The 19783-nt window shown below is 34.3% G+C and overlaps 1 protein-coding gene across 4 annotated transcripts in view; it reads left to right on the top strand.

Moving 5' to 3' along the window:
• The window catches only part of LOC129001343 (serine/arginine repetitive matrix protein 1-like), a 55912-nt gene that overhangs the window by 20592 nt on the left and 15537 nt on the right, over positions 1–19783 (top strand). For all 4 annotated transcript variants that reach the window (XM_054428620.1, XM_054428619.1, XM_054428623.1 and 1 more), the window contains 16 exons: positions 1324–1344; positions 2586–2660; positions 3479–3553; positions 3825–3887; positions 4462–4488; positions 9100–9159; positions 9803–9850; positions 11736–11762; positions 11895–11936; positions 13786–13830; positions 15576–16160; positions 16766–16819; positions 16959–17009; positions 17881–17934; positions 18298–18342; positions 19611–19655. In XM_054428620.1, coding sequence (XP_054284595.1) covers positions 1324–1344; positions 2586–2660; positions 3479–3553; positions 3825–3887; positions 4462–4488; positions 9100–9159; positions 9803–9850; positions 11736–11762; positions 11895–11936; positions 13786–13830; positions 15576–16160; positions 16766–16819; positions 16959–17009; positions 17881–17934; positions 18298–18342; positions 19611–19655 — 1317 coding nt within the window. The remainder of the gene's footprint in view (positions 1–1323; positions 1345–2585; positions 2661–3478; positions 3554–3824; positions 3888–4461; positions 4489–9099; positions 9160–9802; positions 9851–11735; positions 11763–11894; positions 11937–13785; positions 13831–15575; positions 16161–16765; positions 16820–16958; positions 17010–17880; positions 17935–18297; positions 18343–19610; positions 19656–19783) is intronic.

Genomic DNA, 19783 nt, shown 5'->3' with positions numbered 1-19783 from the left:
AAAATGTGATAGTAGCTTTTAAAAGAGTAGACATTTATGGCTATTATTGATATACCAAGTCTCATTACTTTATCTATACTGGTAAAAAATATATTTAACCGTTCGTGGACTTTTCTACCACACTGTATATTGTTCATCCTTTATTTTTAAGTTAACCTCAAATTTGATTCTACCGATGTCTGACCCAATTCCTTATTCTGTCCAGGTCCCGATTTTGTGTCTCTTCCTTTTCTTCTTCTTCTCCGTTATGACCGCTCGCAACTCCTGACAAAATCCTGCTACCAGGGTGAGACATGTTGTAGATCTGAAGTCCTTGTTAACATTTAAATTTAAAGTAGCTTTGTCTTATAACAATGGTCAGATAAAAGTAAACATGTATAATACCTTATAAAATTTGGTCAAGGATGTTTCATAATAAAGTCAAATAATTATTCATGAGTACAGATATTAATCTACATCGGATGGTGTCAACTGTCAAATTCAAACTGAATAAGAACCTAAAAGAATAAACTTGCGTTTACCAAAAATGTTGTTATGTAAAAAGCAAAATGTTGTAATGAAATAAAATATAAGTTGGATGGAAATAGTTTTTTAGTTAGGGGGAGGTGACTAATAATTCATCAAGGGAAATAACCTTTCCTGTACAAGATAATTTAATAATTCATTTTTTTATGTAGTGAAACTCTGGTTTTATACAATCAGGGAAATGCTTAAATTTAACTTGTTTTGTAAAAATTGTAATTTAAGTGAATTTATTTTAAAGTTAAAACAAGGTAAACTTACCGGCTAGCTAATCCATTTATAAAATGGTGAATACATTTCTAGTAAATCCATCATAATCTAAATGTAAAAAAATGAGTCTGGAAATATTTGAATTTTCGATAGTTCCCGTGGCAGCAGCTAGGTAGACTATCGCGAGCGCGTGGCCAAGTCAGCTGACTGAGTGAGAGAGAGTGAGACAAAGAATTTTCTTAGAGAGAGATAGAGATAGGGTACCGCGGCGGCCACGCAAGCGATCGTAGTGGCGGCCGCGCAAAGCTCATTTCGGCAGCAAAATTGCAGTCTGACTACTCTTCATAAGCATTTTGCTTCTTCAAGGGTTTGTATTCATTGTTTTAAGTTATACTTTTAGTCATACTTAATCAAAAGATAATAAAAGATAACTTAATCAAGTGATATGAAAAATCATTGTAGAACAGCATGTCATAACTCATAACTGGATTTCAATTTACCTTTCATTGTTTGACATTATATCTACAACATTTAAACATGCAAATGGGTTCATAACTCCTTAGCATTTAAATGTATCTTTTTCTGTTTCAGAACAAGCCAAAGGGAAGAAGGGTAAGTCTTAGTGTTCATATGCATTATATAAGTTTAAACTAATATTTTATGATACAAAAATTTTATTGGGAAATTTTTATTTCTGCTATGCAAGACTAAATCAAACACTCTTTTTCACTAATATATTCCATTTAAAGTAAGAACTAATAACTTAACTAAGCATTTACAACAACTATAATGATGCTTTACAACACTGTAGTCACTTTAAGCTTAACTTTTTCCTCTTTAAAAAAATCTTATAAAACAAATTCTTAGCAGACACTCTTTCAGGTAAATGAGGGAAAAAGTAGTAAACATCTGATTTGAGGGGCTTCTTACAAAAAAATCCACCCATCCACTAAATGTGTCCACTAAAGTTGTTCACCGTTTATTTTACTCTCTTTCCCTTTATATGGAGAAAGTAGTATTGTTTTTGTCAAAATTTTCGAGTTTGAATTTTGGGTGGAACTATCTGTTTACCTGAAAAGTGGTTTTTGAAATTATGTCCGAGTGTGTGTGTGGATGTGGACAGATCTACAGTCTACACCCGTGGTCTGATTTTGACTACATTTTGTTTATGGATAATAATTCATGGTATCTCCATTTTGTATCTCTGTTATCTGGTGTTTCTAATTTTAATTTTAATGTTGGTTTCCCCATAAAACCTATAAAATAACAGAAAAATCTGGAAAAAAACGGCTCAAAATATCATAGTGACTCCCACCACTTGCTCCTAGTAGGACATGCTAAGGAATTGTTATACCTAGCTTAAAATGTCTTTCTAAACTCATAAGGTTTTATGGCCAGCAAAAGTACTAACAAAATACTGCTGGTATTATGTTTAATCTTCAAAATTTATTTATGTAACATTTTCTTCTATACAAGTGTTGTAATTTTTTCATGGCATAAGGAATTGTGAACTAATCTAAAAATCATACTTTGAAGCTAATTTTTCATTTTGGCTTTGCTTGAACATAGTTCTTGCTTCAGTTAAGGTTAATTCTAATACCAGTATTCACCATTGTTACTGAAAAGACATTTATGTGTGTTATTTATTGTAGGTATTTTCCCTGTTAAGCTGGGTTTCCTTAGGCGCGGAAGCAGAGTGTGGAAAGTGGAGTCTGCTCTCCTCTTGTCTTAGGTAATTTAATGGAGCTATTTCCTAGAAGCGGAGCAGACTGCCGCTGGAAGAGCAGAAATCGCTTCTTTGCACTCCACTTCCGCGTCTAGTAAAACCTTGCTTTACTTGATCCTTGTTGCAGGCTCCGGTTAGAATAGTTTTAAAACCTCCTCCAGAAGATTGGCCTCAACCTGAAGCAATAAAGGGTGGAAAACAGGTGTGTAATTAATAAATTTAGAAACAATAACAATTTATATCACTCTAATGTCTACAACATAAACAGCACAGAGTATACCCTACTCCAACATGAATTCCTTAATAGTGTGAATAATGTGAAGATTTTGTCAACTGAAAACAAATCTGGAATTACCTGTAAATTTGTTGCCACACCTTGGAAAAAAGGAAATAAATTAAAATTATATTTGGTTGACTACATAAAATTGACATATTTTTGCAGCATCTACAGCCAGATTTTCTCTTGCAGTTGTCACTGATAAATTCTGTCTAGAGTTTTCTCCAAGAAAAGACGAATATCATTTTATACCACTGATCCTATTGATAGTTGGTACATTAGTTAATTTCTTAGCTGATTTAGATTTTAATCCAAGTCAGGGGTTTGTTGGCTGATACTGTTGTATGAAGTCTGATAATCACTGTGGACTTTTAACAATTGATATCGTTACATACAACTCATCTCAGTATTTCTTGCAAAAAATCATAAGTTTTTTGCGTACCAGTAATAATTATAGTTTTAGAAACGAAGATGTGGTGCAAACATTTTTTTGTTGAGTCATGAGGTATTGTAACCTGAAAAGTTATACATGTAATTTAACCTGTGATGTGATATTTTATAAATAGCCTGCAACGAAAGTAGGATGGTAGCTAAGGTATTCAATATACAAGACCTAGGTAAAGGTTGAATAACTTTCAATGAACGAAGTGGGTATGGGCAAAATCTGAGTTCTTGTCTATTTGGAGTTGTCATCTCAATTGTTTAAACTTTTTACTTAGCTGTGACTACTTTTTTTGTTGTAGGTCTCAGTTCCACCAGAATTCACCGCAAATCTTCCTCCAATGGGCTCCATTGTGGAATCAGGAAAACGGAAATCGGTAAGTCAAGTCGGGAACATTTGATTTAAGGTATAGATCAAGAAGGTAGGTGTTCAACTTGTAACATTTATTAGGTTGATTATGAATAGCAATACTCAGAACACAATAAAGATTCAACTATAGGTACATCAATAAAAAATGTTCTAGTTTTGTATCAGATATGCAAACTTATATTTGGAGAGGATTATCTGCTTTTTCTACTTCACAAAAAAAACAACATTTTCCAACTAGTTCGTTAGTTGCTATAACTTTTGGTTTTGGTTTTTTACAGGGTTTCAAATCAGACTCATTCGTATCCCCCCCTTACATGGGCCATGTTAAAATAGACTTGGTGGTAAGTATGATGCTTGTTCAGTTTTAATCATTGTTTAGGGCTCCAACTTAAAAATAGGATTTTGTCCTTGTGACAATTACCATATATTGTTTATCAAATAATTTGTTTGTAATTTAAATCAAAGGATTATCAAAAGAAAAGATGCTGCAGGCTAAACTTTTTTGAACTTGGCTTTTTGTTGGTGTTATTTTTTAATTTCAACATTTATAGCACATTGTTAAGTACCAATTTTGAGTAAATGTTATTGAATGTCTCTACTACTAATAGATTTGATGATTTACAAAAAGATACTTCTTTAGTAGGCCTATATCATAATTTGTCAATACTTGAAATATTTATATCTAAGCTTTTATTTGTATTGAAATTGAAATTTAAAGAACGTAGGTTTTTGGTTTTATACGACAAATATTTTATGTTGAAATTAGCAGAGGAGAAAGTATGTGAAAGGTAGAATAAATTCAATTGTATTAAAAAAGCTCTTTAAAAATACAACATAAATAACCTGTAAAAATTAACCTTAATTAATAAATTCAATTAATAATTTATCTATTTAATCTGTTTAACATTTTTTCAGCCCAAACCAGAAAGGCCTACCAATATTGTAAGTATTTTGGTTTTATTTAATAAATTTACTGATGAGTGTGGAATTTGTTTTATTTTTATTTTGGCATTTTACAGTAGAAACAATATGTAAAGATTAATAGACCAGGCCGTGGTTGGGGTTGAGTATGCAAAATTATTCGGACGCACTTTCTCTTTTGATTGTTGTCAGGGACACTTTGGACAGTAAGAAAACGCATGTTGCCACGATCGGCATTGGTCGAGTACCAATATGGCTACCATCCAAAATGGCGGACCACCTGACTTGACCTTGATCGAGAAAAATTCAAATAACTCCATTGTTTTTCGACTGATTTTAATAATTCTTTTATAGTTGAAAAGAAGAAGAAATTTCCTTTAAGAGTATCCATTACACCTATAGTGATACCCCGTTTTAAAAAGTGATAAATTATATTTTAATAATGATTTTACTTTTAAAACGGATTAAATATACGTTGAGGTGATAATATTTGAGTTTTTACTGACGAAATATGTCCGAAATCAACCCTGTAGCTGCTTGGGTAACAAAAACATAATTATTAATTATCATTTAATAACCAAAATCTAATAATTTGTAATTTAATTATCTATTATATTAATGTTATTAATTTACAACTAAACACAATTGGAGAAGATACGTTTTTAAAAAAGAGCTATGCAAGAAAAGTTTCATGTAACAATTGGGTAAACAGCTTTTTAGGATAATATCGACCCTGCTAAGTACAAATCTGCGTGTCGCCAAATCGAAATTTGAACCGGAAGTGCCGTATCCAAGATGGCGGCCAGACCCTGTTTGCCCCATTACTCTTTTGTTATTTGGCCTAAAATATTGGTTTAAATTCTGCATTGGGGTTTTCTCAGATGCCAAACACATTGCAATACTCAAAATCTACTTACATCAACTTTTAGGGGCATATATTCCAAGATGGCACCCAAGATGGCGTTCCAAAACTCTGTTACGCATATCTCTCTTCTTAGTTGGCCTAAGATAATAGTTTTAACATCTGCATAGGGGTTTTATCGGATTCCAAACACATTGCAATACTCCAAATTTACTTACATAAACTTTTAGGGGCATATGTTCCAAGATTGCACCCAAGATGGCGTCCCAGAACTCTGTTTACGCATATCTCTCTTATTAGTTGACCTAAAATAATAGTTTTAACATCCGCATAGGGGTTTTATCGGATTACAAACACATTGCAATACTCCAAATTTACTTACATAAACTTTTAGGGGCATATGTTCCAAGATGACACCCAAGATGGCGTCCTAAAACTCTGTTTTCGCATATCTCTCTTATTAGTTGGCTTAAAATAATAATTTAAACGTCTGCATAGGGGTTTTCTTGGAATGCCAAAAACATTTCAATACTCAAAACTTAATTACAACAACCTTTGAGGTCATATTTTTCAAGATGGCACACAATATGGCCGCCAAAAAACTCTGTTTCCGTATATGTGCCTTGTTTGCTTGTTTGAAATTATTATTTAACCGTCCATAAAGGCTTTTCCTCTGATGCTAAATGGATTGAAACACTCATTATATACTTCCTACGATTGTGTAGGACCTAGGTTCCAACATCGGCCACCAAAACTTCTGTCCTCGGAAGTTGGAAGAGAACAAGAAATATGAGAAAAAGGCCATTTAAGAGAAATTAAATTGTTAATTGCAATATTTAAAAGAAGATATGAACAAATTCAATGAACCATTTAAAAGGGTCAAACATTGTCGAGAACGTTAGCACAATTTGGTGCAAGTCTTTCGATTCTTCTTGCGCGTTTACATTGTAGATAGACACTTTCATAAACAATTAAACCCTAGGATATTTGTGGAGGCTTTTGGGACTGACTCAAATCTCACAAGGATGGGATGTACTGGTGTCAGTGAAGCCCCCAGCTATATGACTCGGAGTCCATCTTCACCGGTCGGACGAGATGAGCATTTTCCAACACGTTCAAATGGAACGTTTTCAAATCTTTCAGTACAACAAATCATTTAGTTTGTAAAACCATTGAGGATAGTATCTTACGATCGTGTCTTTGCCTAATGACATCTTAGGAATCACAGTACATTACCTTTTGGAAGCTAGGGTTACGGTTTTTTTTCATAACAACAAAAAAGGTGTATAGCCTCATCCCTGCTGGTTACGTCTTTGCCCACCTGTTCAGGTGAGAGATTTCCGGATACAACAACTTCAAACGTCCCAAAATTATGATGGACTCTTGCGAGATGAAGAGGGCGAGACCAGATTTGTTTTCCTCAGTGCTAAAAAATTGTTCCAATCTTTTGGCAGTGGAACTTTTCTCAGGATATTTTTCATCATAATTTTGGGGCGCTTCAAACGCATCTTCTTTTTGCTGTTATAAAAAATCAGGAATCCTTGCCTCCAACACGTAGTGTACGGTGACTACAATTCGTAAGATGTCGTTAGGTAAAGACACGATCTTTATTAGGGGCATACTATAATTGTAATTATACCTAGGAAGTAATTGTTTATCCAAGTGTATATCTACAATGTAAACGCGCAAGGGGGGGAGCGAGCTGGCGTAGTGGCTTGAGCACGGGACTTCGGTCCGTGAGGTCCCGGGTTCGATCCCCGCCAAGTCACCAATGGATTTTATCTAAGTGATAATGCCGCAACCCCTAGGTCTAGCCTGAAGTAATGTGAAAAACAATCCCAGGCTCGTGCCTAGCGTCCTAGGACAAAAAAAAAAAAAAAAAAAACGCGCAAGAAGAATCGAAAGACTTGCGCCATATTGTGCTACCATTCTCGACAATGTTTGACCCTTTTAAATGGTTCATTCATTTTGTTCATATCTTCTTTTAAATATTGCAATTAACAATTTAATTTCTCTTAAATGGCCTTTTTCTCATATTTCTTGTTCTCTTCCAACTTCCGAGGACAGAAGTTTTGGTGGCCGATGTTGGAACCTAGGTCCTACACAATCGTAGGAAGTATATAATGAGTGTTTCAATCCATTTGGCATCAGAGGAAAAGCCTTTATGGACGGTTAAATAATAATTTCAAACAAGCAAACAAGGCACATATACGGAAACAGAGTTTTTTGGCGGCCATATTGTGTGCCATCTTGAAAAATATGACCTCAAAGGTTGTTGTAATTAAGTTTCGAGTATTGAAATGTTTTTGGCATTCCAAGAAAACCCCTATGCAGACGTTTAAATTATTATTTTAAGCCAACTAATAAGAGAGATATACGAAAACAGAGTTTTGGAACGCCATCTTGGAATATATGCCCCTAAAAGTTGATGTAAGTAGATTTTGAGTATTGCAATGTGTTTGGCATCTGAGAAAACCCCTATGCAGAATTTAAACCAATATTTTAGGCCAAATAACAAAAGAGTAATGGGGCAAACATGGTCTGGCCGCCATCTTGGATACGGCACTTCCGGTTCAAATTTCGATTTGGCAACACGCAGATTTGTACTCAGCAAGGTCGATATTATCCTAAAAAGCTGTTTACCCAATTGTTACATGAAACTTTTCTTGCATAGCTCTTTTTTAAAAACGTATCTTCTCCAATTGTGTTTAGTTGTAAATTAATAACATTAATAATATAGATAATTAAATTACAAATTATTAGATTTTGGTTATTAAATGATAATTAATTATTATGTTTTTGTTACCCAAGCAGCTACAGGGTTGATTTCGGACATATTTCGTCAGTAAAAACTCAAATATAATCACCTCAACGTATATTTAATCCGTTTTAAAAGTAAAATCTTTATTAAAATCTAATTTATCACTTTTTAAAACGGGGTATCACTATAAGTGTAATGGATACTATTAAAGGAAATTTCTTCTTCTTTTCAACTATAAAAGAATTATTAAAATCAGTCGAAAAACAATGGAGTTATTTGAATTTTTCTCGATCAAGGTCAAGTCAGGTGGTCCGCCATTTTGGATGGCAGCCATATTGGTACTCGACCATCGCCGATCGTGGCAACATGCGTTTTCTTACTGTCCAAAGTGTCCTTGACAACAATCAAAAGAGAAAGTGCGTCCGAATAATTTTGCATACTCAACCCCAACCACGGCCTGGTCTATAATACAATTGTAGTTAATTTATTTCTTAACTAAAATTAGTATCTGAATATTTTTGTTATTTCATTGTATTAAATGAAAAATTTTATTGTTTTGTTTAGTCACGATACTCTTCAATAAAATTTAATTTTCCTGAAAAAAATGTTACGAATTTTTGTCAAAATTCATATTTGTTTAAGATATATATATTCTTATACACACTAGTTTATAACCACACTTTTAGTGGTACATCCAATATTTTTTCCTCTTTTACCAGTGAAAAAGGAGTTGGTAGAAATCATACCCAAATTTATAATTTCATTGACAGAAGAATATAGTTCTACATAATTTTTGTGATGACCATTTATAATTTGAAAATAGTAGTTGAGAGTTTCAATTAGATAGTTCGTTCTCTTTATTGATACAGATTTTAGTAATATATCTCCCTCATACACTCAACACTAATTTATACACAAAATCATGTTCAAATTGAAAACAACAACCAATAAATAGGTACAAAAATACCTGTTTTCCAACTAATGAATGTTAACCATTTTATTATTTCAGAATAAATTCACCAACAATGAAACATTTACCAGTCCAACCAAGTGGAGATTAAGGGGCCGGGTAAGTCAAAAATTAAATTATTCGCAACTCAGAAAATTCAGTACAATGTATAGTATGCTTTTAAAAGCTTCAATCAAACAATGGTGCTCGATAACGGGAAAATTTGAGTTATAGATGTTGAATACTACTGATAAAAAACCATTAAAATTCAATTTTTTGGGTTAAATATTTAAAACCTTCGACTTATAAGGTACTTTTAACATTGTGATCCATGGGAGTTACAAGGGGATATAATAAATTTTAGATATCAAGGAATTCCAGATATCAAGATTTCGAGTTATTAAGGTGCTAATGTAAAACTGCTCAAGCAAAACCCCAAAGGGTAGTTCAGTTTTAAACCTGACTCAGGTTTATGGAAAGAGCAAGTGTAACAGAGAAATGATTTGGTTATTTTAAAATTGATGATAAATTAGGATTAAGTGTTACAGTATTATGTTCTTCAAGTACTTCAAGTTAAAATCCTGTTATATTCCTGAAAATTTGCACTGACGATTTGTCTTATTTGCTGATGTCTATTTAAGTTTTCAGTAATATGAAATGTCTCTACCCCATTCTCTAACAGTGATCGTGGAAACATTGCTTCTAGTGCAAGTAGTGTTTTCTATAGTTAAAATACAAAAATCTGTTTTGATTTTGTTTGCAGAAAGACAGACCAACTTATGGAGGGTACATCAAGCCTGGATTGTCAGTGGTGAGTTATGATACTCATAGTTTTATTTGCATGTGATTTCTTTACAAATTGATAAAGTTAAACAAACGGATGCAGATGGTAACCTATCTAAATTTAAGTGTTGGCATTAGAACCTGTAATAGATATTCCATCTATGAATCCAATATTTAGTTAAATAAAACATATTTGAATGTGTTCATTATAGAGTGTGTTACGATTTTATAGTAAGATTTTTCCTCTAGTTGTTTAGAATACAAGGGTTGATAAGAAATTCAGGAACGTTTTAGTTTGATGCCAAAAGGTGCACACTGATACACTTTCTAGTACAGACGAGTTTGCCTCATTAATGACTGTCTAGCCATCACATCAGAAGTGTCGCTATGCTGCCCATTGTTGCAATATCAAAGCTTAAGAAGCGTACTGCAATTAAAAATGCCACTAGTGTAGAGGTGTGGTCTGCAATACGGTTTTTGTTGACCATGATCTTAAAATGAACCTATATAAAGTCTCGACCTGTTGGTGATAATAGTAAAGTAAACATTTCTTGGATATATATATATTCATTTTTGTATATACATTCATTTGATCTGACATTGGGCAAGTTTACCACTGTGACAACATAATGTGTATATTCTTTTTATTCTTCGTGCATTTTTTCACTTACAAAGCAAGCTGCATAGCAGAACTGGCAAATTTTATTCATCTATCCAAGTGAGTGTGTACCTGGATTCCTTACTGTTGGACCATGCCTCTCTTCTCTTGCTCTTCTCATGCGCATAAGATATCTTATTAATTGTCTCCTCCTCCTGTTTTTCATATTTCTTCTTTGAACTCGAGGCATTTGATGTTATTCCAGCAAAACTGATTGAACTGTTTCCATTGGTCTATAACCTCCTGAATATTACAAACATCAATACTGTATTTACTCCCAAAAAGCTGCTGATAGAGACATATATTTTGACACCTCAGACGTTGAAATTGGCCCACAAATAAGAGAGGAGTAGTGTTCACAAAAAATGGCTTCATGTATCATAGGTAACTAGTAGATATAGATAGATTCATCATCGAATGTGTGAAGTGTACAGAAACTACATAATAAATAATAGTTCTTTCTCTGTAAACAATGCACTCTGTATCAAAATGGTCAAACAACGGTTGGTTTCCAACATTTTCTTTGCATGACAATGCCAGAAATCACACAAAAATCAATAATTGAAATGAAGATTTCCCATTAACCATCCTACAGTCCATACTTTGCTCTGAGTGTCTTTCACGGGTTTCCAAATATGAAGACTTGGCTAGAAGCACAGCGTTTTCATGACTTCAGGGAATTCCAATTGCTTCTCACCAGGGATAGGTGAGCTTGCAAGTGGCAGAATTACACGACAGAGTAAATTTTCAAATTTCGAACCCTGTTATGATAAGTGTTTTACAATCTGTTAGGCAACTCTGTAGAAAAATAGTGTTTTAGTACTTTCGTTAAACTCTCAAATGTATAGGCCTATGATAAAAATGTTTTCTTGTACAAACTTTTTACTTTATAAAACATTCCTTACTCTCCCGAGTTGATAGTGACATATGTGAAAAGTGGTTTACATTTAGTTGCCTTTTGGACTGGCGTAGTTAAAAAGTTGGTCTATAGAAATGAGGCCGGTGTTTCACAGCAGTGCATTTTGTTGGTGGTTCTGATGAATTAAGTTCTTTCATTCCAAAACTAGCTACAACTGGAACTTGTCAATTGAATGTCTACCTCGCAGTAGTGTATCTATAATCATAACTTTGATCTATTGATGTATCGTAGAAGTCTCATCTTTCCATGAAACGTATTTGAAACCGTTTTGAACGTCATTATTATTTAGACTTTGGAATTTGTAATTTGTGAGTGATACATTTTGTTTGTTTACAGGTTCTCACTATGAAACCCTCGAATGATGTGAGTAATTAGTACTTATTCCTTTCAATGGGGCAAACATTTAAATTTCAAAACCAATTAAAAATCTGTTTACTACGTGTAGCATACTGATTGACTTTGAAAGAATTTCAATTATGTTGGTTACTGTTTCAGAAACTCTTCAATGCAGGCAATATAAGCTTCATTACACCGTCAGTAAGTATTTTTACAAATTTTCTTATAAGACAAAAATTCTTTATTTACAATTTCTTAGAGAAATGTACTTGAGTCAAGGAAGCCAATGGTGTGATAGTATTTTATGGGTAGTGGTCCTTCCAGTGAAGAACTCGTCGATGGTGTAAAACCATCCAGTTTGAAGTCAGGGTGTGAGTTCTGTCTTCAGCTGCTTCCCCTGGTGCTTCCTTATTTCTTCCGCTAGATAGTTGCGTAGTTTGCTTCCTATATAAGATGGGTTATAAGAGGATTGTAAATGCTTCCTTACAGCTATCTGTATTGTAGACCAGATATGCTCCTTACAGCTCTTTTTTGCAAGATAAGTATGCGTTTGAAGTTACCAGCTGTAGTGCCCCCCCCCCCCCAGATGACCAGACCGTATCTTTTAAAATTTTCAGTCTTTGCTAACTCAAAAATTAAGAATTAAGATTAATATTTAATATCTGATTAAATAACTGTGATTTTAGAACTACGATTTTAATAAGCCTAATCATTATACATATATAAACAAATCATCAAATTGTGCACAACCGTCACATTAAGTTGGTCTTCAAAAAACAATAAGTTCTAATGAAATATTAAATCCCTTTTCTTTTTTAAAACTAAAAAATCCAATTTTTATTATATTTGCGGTAAGTTTAGAAAGATTAATATTTAAGATTTATGTAATGGCTAAAGTGGTCAAAAACAGGTTAAGTGGTATTGGGTAAATATATTTGGATAACTGTAACACACGGGAAGACTGAAACCCAACTAAAGTTTAACCAACTTTTTTGTGATGCGATTACGATTGCAGTTGCGTTGGTTAAATCCGCACACGGGCGCGACTGTAGTTGAGTTGAGACAGTAAATGAGTTCTAATTTTGTTATAACGATACTATGTACTGTGTATGGTGTTTGAAATGAGTGGTAGTGATTAAGAAGCCCTGGTGTTTTATAGACAATCAAGAAAGCTTAGAGGACGTAGAAAGTATTGGGTACATCCTTATGTTAAAACAAATATTCAATGTAGGCTCTTTGTAGCTGCCGCTGCATTACAAGAAACAGACGCAAAATCAACGACGACTGATCGCCGACTGGTCCTCAACTGGTCGCATCGCAGTCGCCCCGTGTGCACTGTCCCACCTAACTACATTGGTCGGGACGCAGTCGACTAGTTTGTCCAACTAGTTACCGATTTCAGTTGGAAAACAGTCTTCCCGTGTGTCGACGGCCTAAGTGGCTTACTATTTAAAATTTATCTTATCATTTCAGGTTATTTGTAAGAAAGGGCCACATGGCCTTAACTTTGTAATAAAGCATTTTTCCTTTTAGTTTTCATTTCAAATGTCACTAAAATTCTTTGTGTAAAGTTAATTTTTGGTGATGGTCTTTTTTTGGTGTTTTTATAGAAAAAAAAAAATTATGACAAAGCTTTGGGATCTGGAATGCAGCCCTGTCTCCAGTTCTCAGAGAGAGTATCTAAAACATAACAAGATTAGTTGACAAATTAAACTTAGTATGTCGTGAATACTTTTTCTAATCTAATTTTCTATTGTGATTGAAAATGTCTACAATAATCTCTCTTCATTTCAAATCCAGAATTTACATAAATATCAAATTACAATCTAATGCTTTTTCTCATTTGGTTTTTAACTAATCGTCCTGGCTTAAGAAAGGGCTGACATATACAATAACAAACATATACACAGATCATATCACTCCATGCTACATTAATCTTTTACACATATTCACCTTATAACATGTAACTTGGATTTTACCTGTTACTGCTTTATTTAAATGATTTAATTGTAAAACCTTTGAAATTATAAGAATTTTGTAATTTTTACAGACACGAAGTACTCGCCCATTCCGAACTTATATCAACTTCAGACAGGTATGTTTTTTGTATATTATTTTCAGTTACTATTTCATACTATTTGTTGTAGCTAAATTGTTTAAAAGAAGATATAAATTTTTTACAGAACATATAAACAATAATTATTTGGTAAATTTGAGATGAATATTTAGTGTTTTGAAATTAGGATTACAAGAAATTAGTACTTGATTTTATATTAGTATCAATTAAAAATAAATATACCTGCTTACATAAAAGTATACTGTAATAAAAAAATAACAGCACTTCACTCTTTGTGTTAAGAATCAATACTTTTAACCGATCGTTTACCATAAAAATCACAGGATGAATGGTACTACGATAGAAGTAGAATATTAAACAACACTTTAAAAGAAAAGTTATCAAACTAGTTTTACACTTTTTTACTACTTATTACCTTTTTAGTTTTACTAGCTTAACAAGTAAAGTTCAATTTCAATGAATTAAAATTAAATTTTTGCCAAAGAAAATACTCATCCTTTATATTTAAAAAACTAGATATGGTTGTAAAACATATTAAGTACTAGCTGGCCCGACAGACGTCGTCCTGTCCTAATGTGGTTTTATGTCAAATGCTCGTTCGGGCCCAAGGCAGTAGTGTCGTGGGTTCGGATCCTGGTCACTGCCGATAACATTTTATCAGTACAGTTCACCTTTGTACTGTACCGGCTCACTCCTTGCTTTGCTGTAAACGATCCACGCACGGGCGCTTAGTCTATGTGGACGGGCAAATGCAAGGTTAAATGAGGCCGCCAACCTCTTTTAAAAAAAAAATAAAAACAAACAAGATGAGCTCGTTCGCATGGCTCAATCACGTCCTGGTTAAAGTTCGTTCGATACACTCACTCACCTTTAGGTTGGAGCTCGTTCGCTGCGCTCAGTTGCCTTCAGGTTAGCTCGTTCGCTACGCTAACTTCCCTCCAGGTTGAAGTTCGTTCGCTATGCTCACTCACCTTTTGGTTGCAAATTAGATGTTGTCATAAATTAAAAAAAAATAATAGTGCTGCACCCTGTTGCTTAACCTATTAACTTTTTAATGATATTGAACATCGCAGAATCAAATTGTTTAGTTGAACCAGCTGTTAAGATTCTTTAATTCCATTTAAATATGAGTACTCATAAGGTTAACATGGAAAACTCCAGAGCCAATGGGGCAGAGCCCTTTTGACGGATCGGCACTAAACTTCACACAAACCATCCTTGAATAATGCTTAATAATGCCTGAAAGTTTCATTACAATCTGTCGAGCGGTTTCGGAGTCCATAAAGGACAAACAAACAAACATACATACATTGGATTTTATATATATAGATCAATTTGTGTTTTTAAGGTGCACCAACATATTAATTTTCCACATTTGAAACCACTTTTTAAAGTTTATTTACAAAATTAACTGTTGGATTAGGTCCTGTCCTAACCAATGCAATAATGTAATAATTTTGATTCGGTTATTGTAATAATTTATAACTTAATGTTATAAATAATGATTTAGAGTCATTAAAAAAATGTTTTTTAGAGTTTTGAGTGCAGATTCAGTTTAAATCATACTCTCGTTTCTAAAGTCATTTGTCACATTTATTTGTGTAAAAGATTTTTTTTGCTTTGGTGTCTTGGTTTTATTTATACACTATTGCTGCTAAAGTTAAATTAAAAATACATGCTAATATATTTTTTCTACTGATATGGATGCTGATACAAATAATTAGCTTTATTGGTGCAAGTTATTTGGTGATGGTTTGTTTCAGAGAGGTCCAATGAACGTCGGTCGACTGTACGGCCCTCTGCCTCCCCCTCCTCCTCCGTTCCCTCAACCGCAGCCTCCTCCGCACTTCCATGCTCCCTTCAATCCCCCACCCTTCCAACACTCACAGTTCCCCCACCCCCCGTTCCCCGCTTATAGAGGACCACCACCACCCAGGTTCCGACCTCCTCCTCACCCGAGGTTTAGTCAACCTCGACCCCCGATGCCCCCGTTTGGGGCTCCTCCATTTCCACCCGGACCTATTCCACCGGGGCCTCCCCCACCACCACATTTTCAGAGACCACCACCACCGCCACCGCCACCACCTCCACAGTATGGGCCAATCCCACCCCCTACTCCTCCTGAACCATTCCCTTCACATTTGCCTAACATTCCTCCTCCCCCGCCTTCCCCGTATCCCACCGGAGTGGTTTTCCCGACTGTGCGACCCTTTTACGAGAATATACCCACGATCAGTCCGATAGACAATGTTCCTGCGCCGTGGCCTCGACGGCAGATCTACACAGGGACGTTCCAACCGAGAACTTTTGTGCCGAGGAATTTCAGCGCTTACAAAGGGCCTAGGCGGGTAAGTTGGTCAGAAAGCAATATTATTGTGTGATGATTTCTGAAAATATAGTCAAAATTGAACGCTTAGTAAAACTGTGTAACATTCCTAAGGTTATCAAATTATGTATTTTACACTCTTACTTCTGTCTTTATGTGATTGAAATTGACTTCAAATTAGGAATTGTGCACCAAGAACCCATTTTGGATGCAAATTACAGGCTCGATAAGCTTTTGTGTCATTTGAGGTAATCTTCTGACTGAGGTTTTTGCTTTAGTAGGAAGTTCATGTTTTTCATCTCATATTTTTTAATCTCATTCATTATAAATTTTCCCAAATTTTTTCCACAAACGTTCTTGAAAACTTCACGTGTCTGTTGCATTACATTATTTGATTTATCCTCAGTTTTCCTAATGAAAATCAATTTACTCAATTTACTTCATGTTGTTCCTAAACTGCAGTTACTTATTAAGTCAATGTTTTTCTTTCAGTTTGAAATTTCTTCCAAAAATATTCCTTGGAGCTTCATAAGCTTTACAAGGGATTTTAGTGCTGGATTATCTAAATTCATTAAGGTAATAAATTTAAACCATAACCTATGCTAACTTATTATACTGCTGTTGCAGGGAAGGGCATATGAGCAGTTCGGCAAAGCAGATCTCAAGCCAAAGCGGGTTAGGGTAAGTAAACGAATCAATTACACTCTTTCGACTGTAACACATCCAAAAAATACCAACTTACCAAAACTGATTTAATGTGAACATTATTTATTTCACGGATTTGTTTTGCTTTTCGATAACAACAATTTTGTTTTCACAGTTTTACGATGAAATGACCTTGAGAGGAACACCAAAAAGTCCTGTAGTTCGGGTGAGTTCAAATACAGTATATTCTAAGTAAAAATATAGTTTTTTTTGTGATGCAGTAGTTAAATATAAATTATGGTGAAACAAAGTGTCTGTAACAAAAGAGTCATATTATTTTAAAGATGTGATTCCTTTTGGGAAAATTATATTATGTAGGTTTTTTTAGCCAAGAGTTTTTTTTTAAGGAAAAATACTTCAGTTATTAGTTAAATTTGTAAGTGTTTTTTTACTCCCTTTTTACTAATGAAAAATTAATAAATTACGTTTCTTACTTTGGACTAAGTAAACTAAGTTAATGTTAATGTAGTTTAGTTAATTTACGGTAAGTTAAGTTAATGTAAGCTAAGTAACTGTTTCCACAGCTGCAACCACACCCCCTCCCAATCAAAAAATTAAATTAGAGGTACAGTACCGTAAACAACATTGTTATCCCATGTAGTTGTTAAAGGTAACTTTAGTTATTAAAAGTAATACTTGAGTACTCACCAATATACAGGATCTAGTTAGTCTATTGGTAGAGCATGGGACTTTGGTCCGGGGTTCAAATCATGCCAATCACCAATGGATTTTATTTAGATGATTGTGCCTCAACCCTCTAGCCTCAAGAAATGTGTAAAACAGTTCCGGAAGTGTCCTAAGATGTGAATTATGGATATAGGACAAAAAAATTTATGTTTGTTAAAAATAAAATGTTGCTTAGTAAAACACAAAGATTATATATTCAAAGGTAACGTTTTTAAAACTGGTAAACCATTAGTTAATGTATAAAGAATTCTATAATTCAATAAGCAGTACTGTATGAAGAATTACTGTTGGTACTGGGTAGCATGTTTTTAATCGTCTGATTCCTAGTTGTAAAGTTGATGATGTTACAGGGGCTTGGTTATGGAATGGATTTCCAAACTGATGTGACAAGACCTCCATATGTGGTAAGTTTGAATAAGATTGACGTAGTAGTAACTTCTACATCTATGGCACAGTAAACCTGCAGAATAAGCTAATTTCCATTTGCCTGACTGGATTTTCTCTAAATTATTATTACCTTTAAAAATTACAGATTTATTCACTATTTGGATCACTTCAGGTTTAAAGAGTGCTTAGGTTAACGGCTACAGGGAATGGGTTTGATAGTGAAATGTTAATAGATTATTGTTAAATAAAGAAATTTGACCAAAATAAATCCTTTAAATTGGCGTTTTCAGGGATTTCAATTTCTTTCTAGCTGCTCTTCTGAGCATTTAAATATTATTTTTCTACTGCTTAACGTTTTTTATGGTACCATTTTGTTTCAGCCAGGACCTATGTTTGTGAGAAGGACATGGCCCACGAGAGAAAATGTAAGTTGTTTAAACTTTCTTTAATTTTCTATAGAGTTTTGTATCATCATATTATCTTCACCTTATTATTACTATAATATTATAAATGTGAAAGTTTGTGTGTGTTTGTTTTTTATTTTGAGCTAATTTGATTTTTAAACTTCTCAAACAATCAAATCAAATAATCTATTGAGCCATTAAGCACTACATACAATAGGCCAAGTCGGAAGAATTGTTACATACCTGTATTTGCTTATGAAAGCCTTTTATAATGCTATAAATGAAAACAACTTCTTACAGATATTAAAGATATTAAAGTTTTTCCTTCACTTAGGTTTTAAATCCAGCCGCATCCATACTTCTTACTTCTTCTGGTAGACTGTTGAAGAGTTTGATTGTGGTCACTGGGAAGCTATTCAGGGATTTGGACAGTCTCTATTGAGGGGTGTTGAGGTGTCTAGCGTTCCTGGTGTTATGCTGATGGATATCTTGTCTTCTTCCATACATAGAGATGTTCTGGTGTACGTGTATCAGACAGTTGAGGACATATTGTCCATAAACAGTCAGGATGCCGAGACGTTGAAAGATAGGCCTATGAGTAAAATCTCCAACTGTAATTTCAGTAGAGGTTATCACTCTCAACCCCTCCTTTTGGAGAATCAACAATCTACTATACTTCATGCGGGAGCGTGACCCCAAAGGAGGATACCATACAAGATATGGCTGTGGAACAGAGAGAAGTAATCGGTAACAAGGTGCTGCTCAGTGACCACATGACAGCTTTCTGAGGAGGAAGATCACTCTAGACAATTTGGTGCAGATCTGGGCTATATGGTGGATCCTAGTTCATATTTTGGTCAAGCCAGCATGTTTTTTCGTTTTGAGGTGTGTTGCTAGCCTAGTGGTTAGCGTCTTGGACTTCGGTGCGGGAGGGACGGGTTCAATCCCTGGCACATCCACAAAACTTTAATGGGTTTGGACCGCTTTCCCTTAAAAGTGTTTGACTTCATACTTCATTACAAAAATGCCACTGGAAAAAAAGCCAGAAACCAAGCAGTTTTACTTGTTTCATTTTCTTCAACAGCAATTTGTCTCCCTAGAGTGCAGATCAGGAGTTGGGTCTTGTCCTCATTTAATTTTAACTTGTTTGAAGCGAACCACTCCATTGTTGTCTCCAGCAATGCACTTGCCCCCCTCTTCACCCATTCAACACATCTAGCTTCCATCACCAATGTTGTGTCATTAGCAAATACTAATCAATGTCTTATTATGGTTTCACAATGTTTTAGAGATTCGGATACGAACCTTACAGAAGATCAAGTGATAGGAGAAGGGTAAGTTTTATCTTTCAGTTTTGATTAACCTAGTGAAATAAACATTCTATTAGCTTTTTTTTGTTTTAGAAAAGACATAGTTTATTGCAAATGTCAAAAGGTGTGCTAATGTAAAATGCTGTTTCTTA

This window comes from Macrosteles quadrilineatus, unplaced genomic scaffold, assembly GCF_028750875.1.
Source record: "Macrosteles quadrilineatus isolate MER2022 unplaced genomic scaffold, UCM_ALF_1.0 Scaffold_8__2_contigs__length_117827958, whole genome shotgun sequence".
NCBI classification, from domain to species: Eukaryota; Metazoa; Arthropoda; class Insecta; order Hemiptera; family Cicadellidae; genus Macrosteles; species Macrosteles quadrilineatus.
Note: the sequence above shows the minus strand (reverse complement) of the source record. Positions and strands in the feature narration are given on the sequence as shown.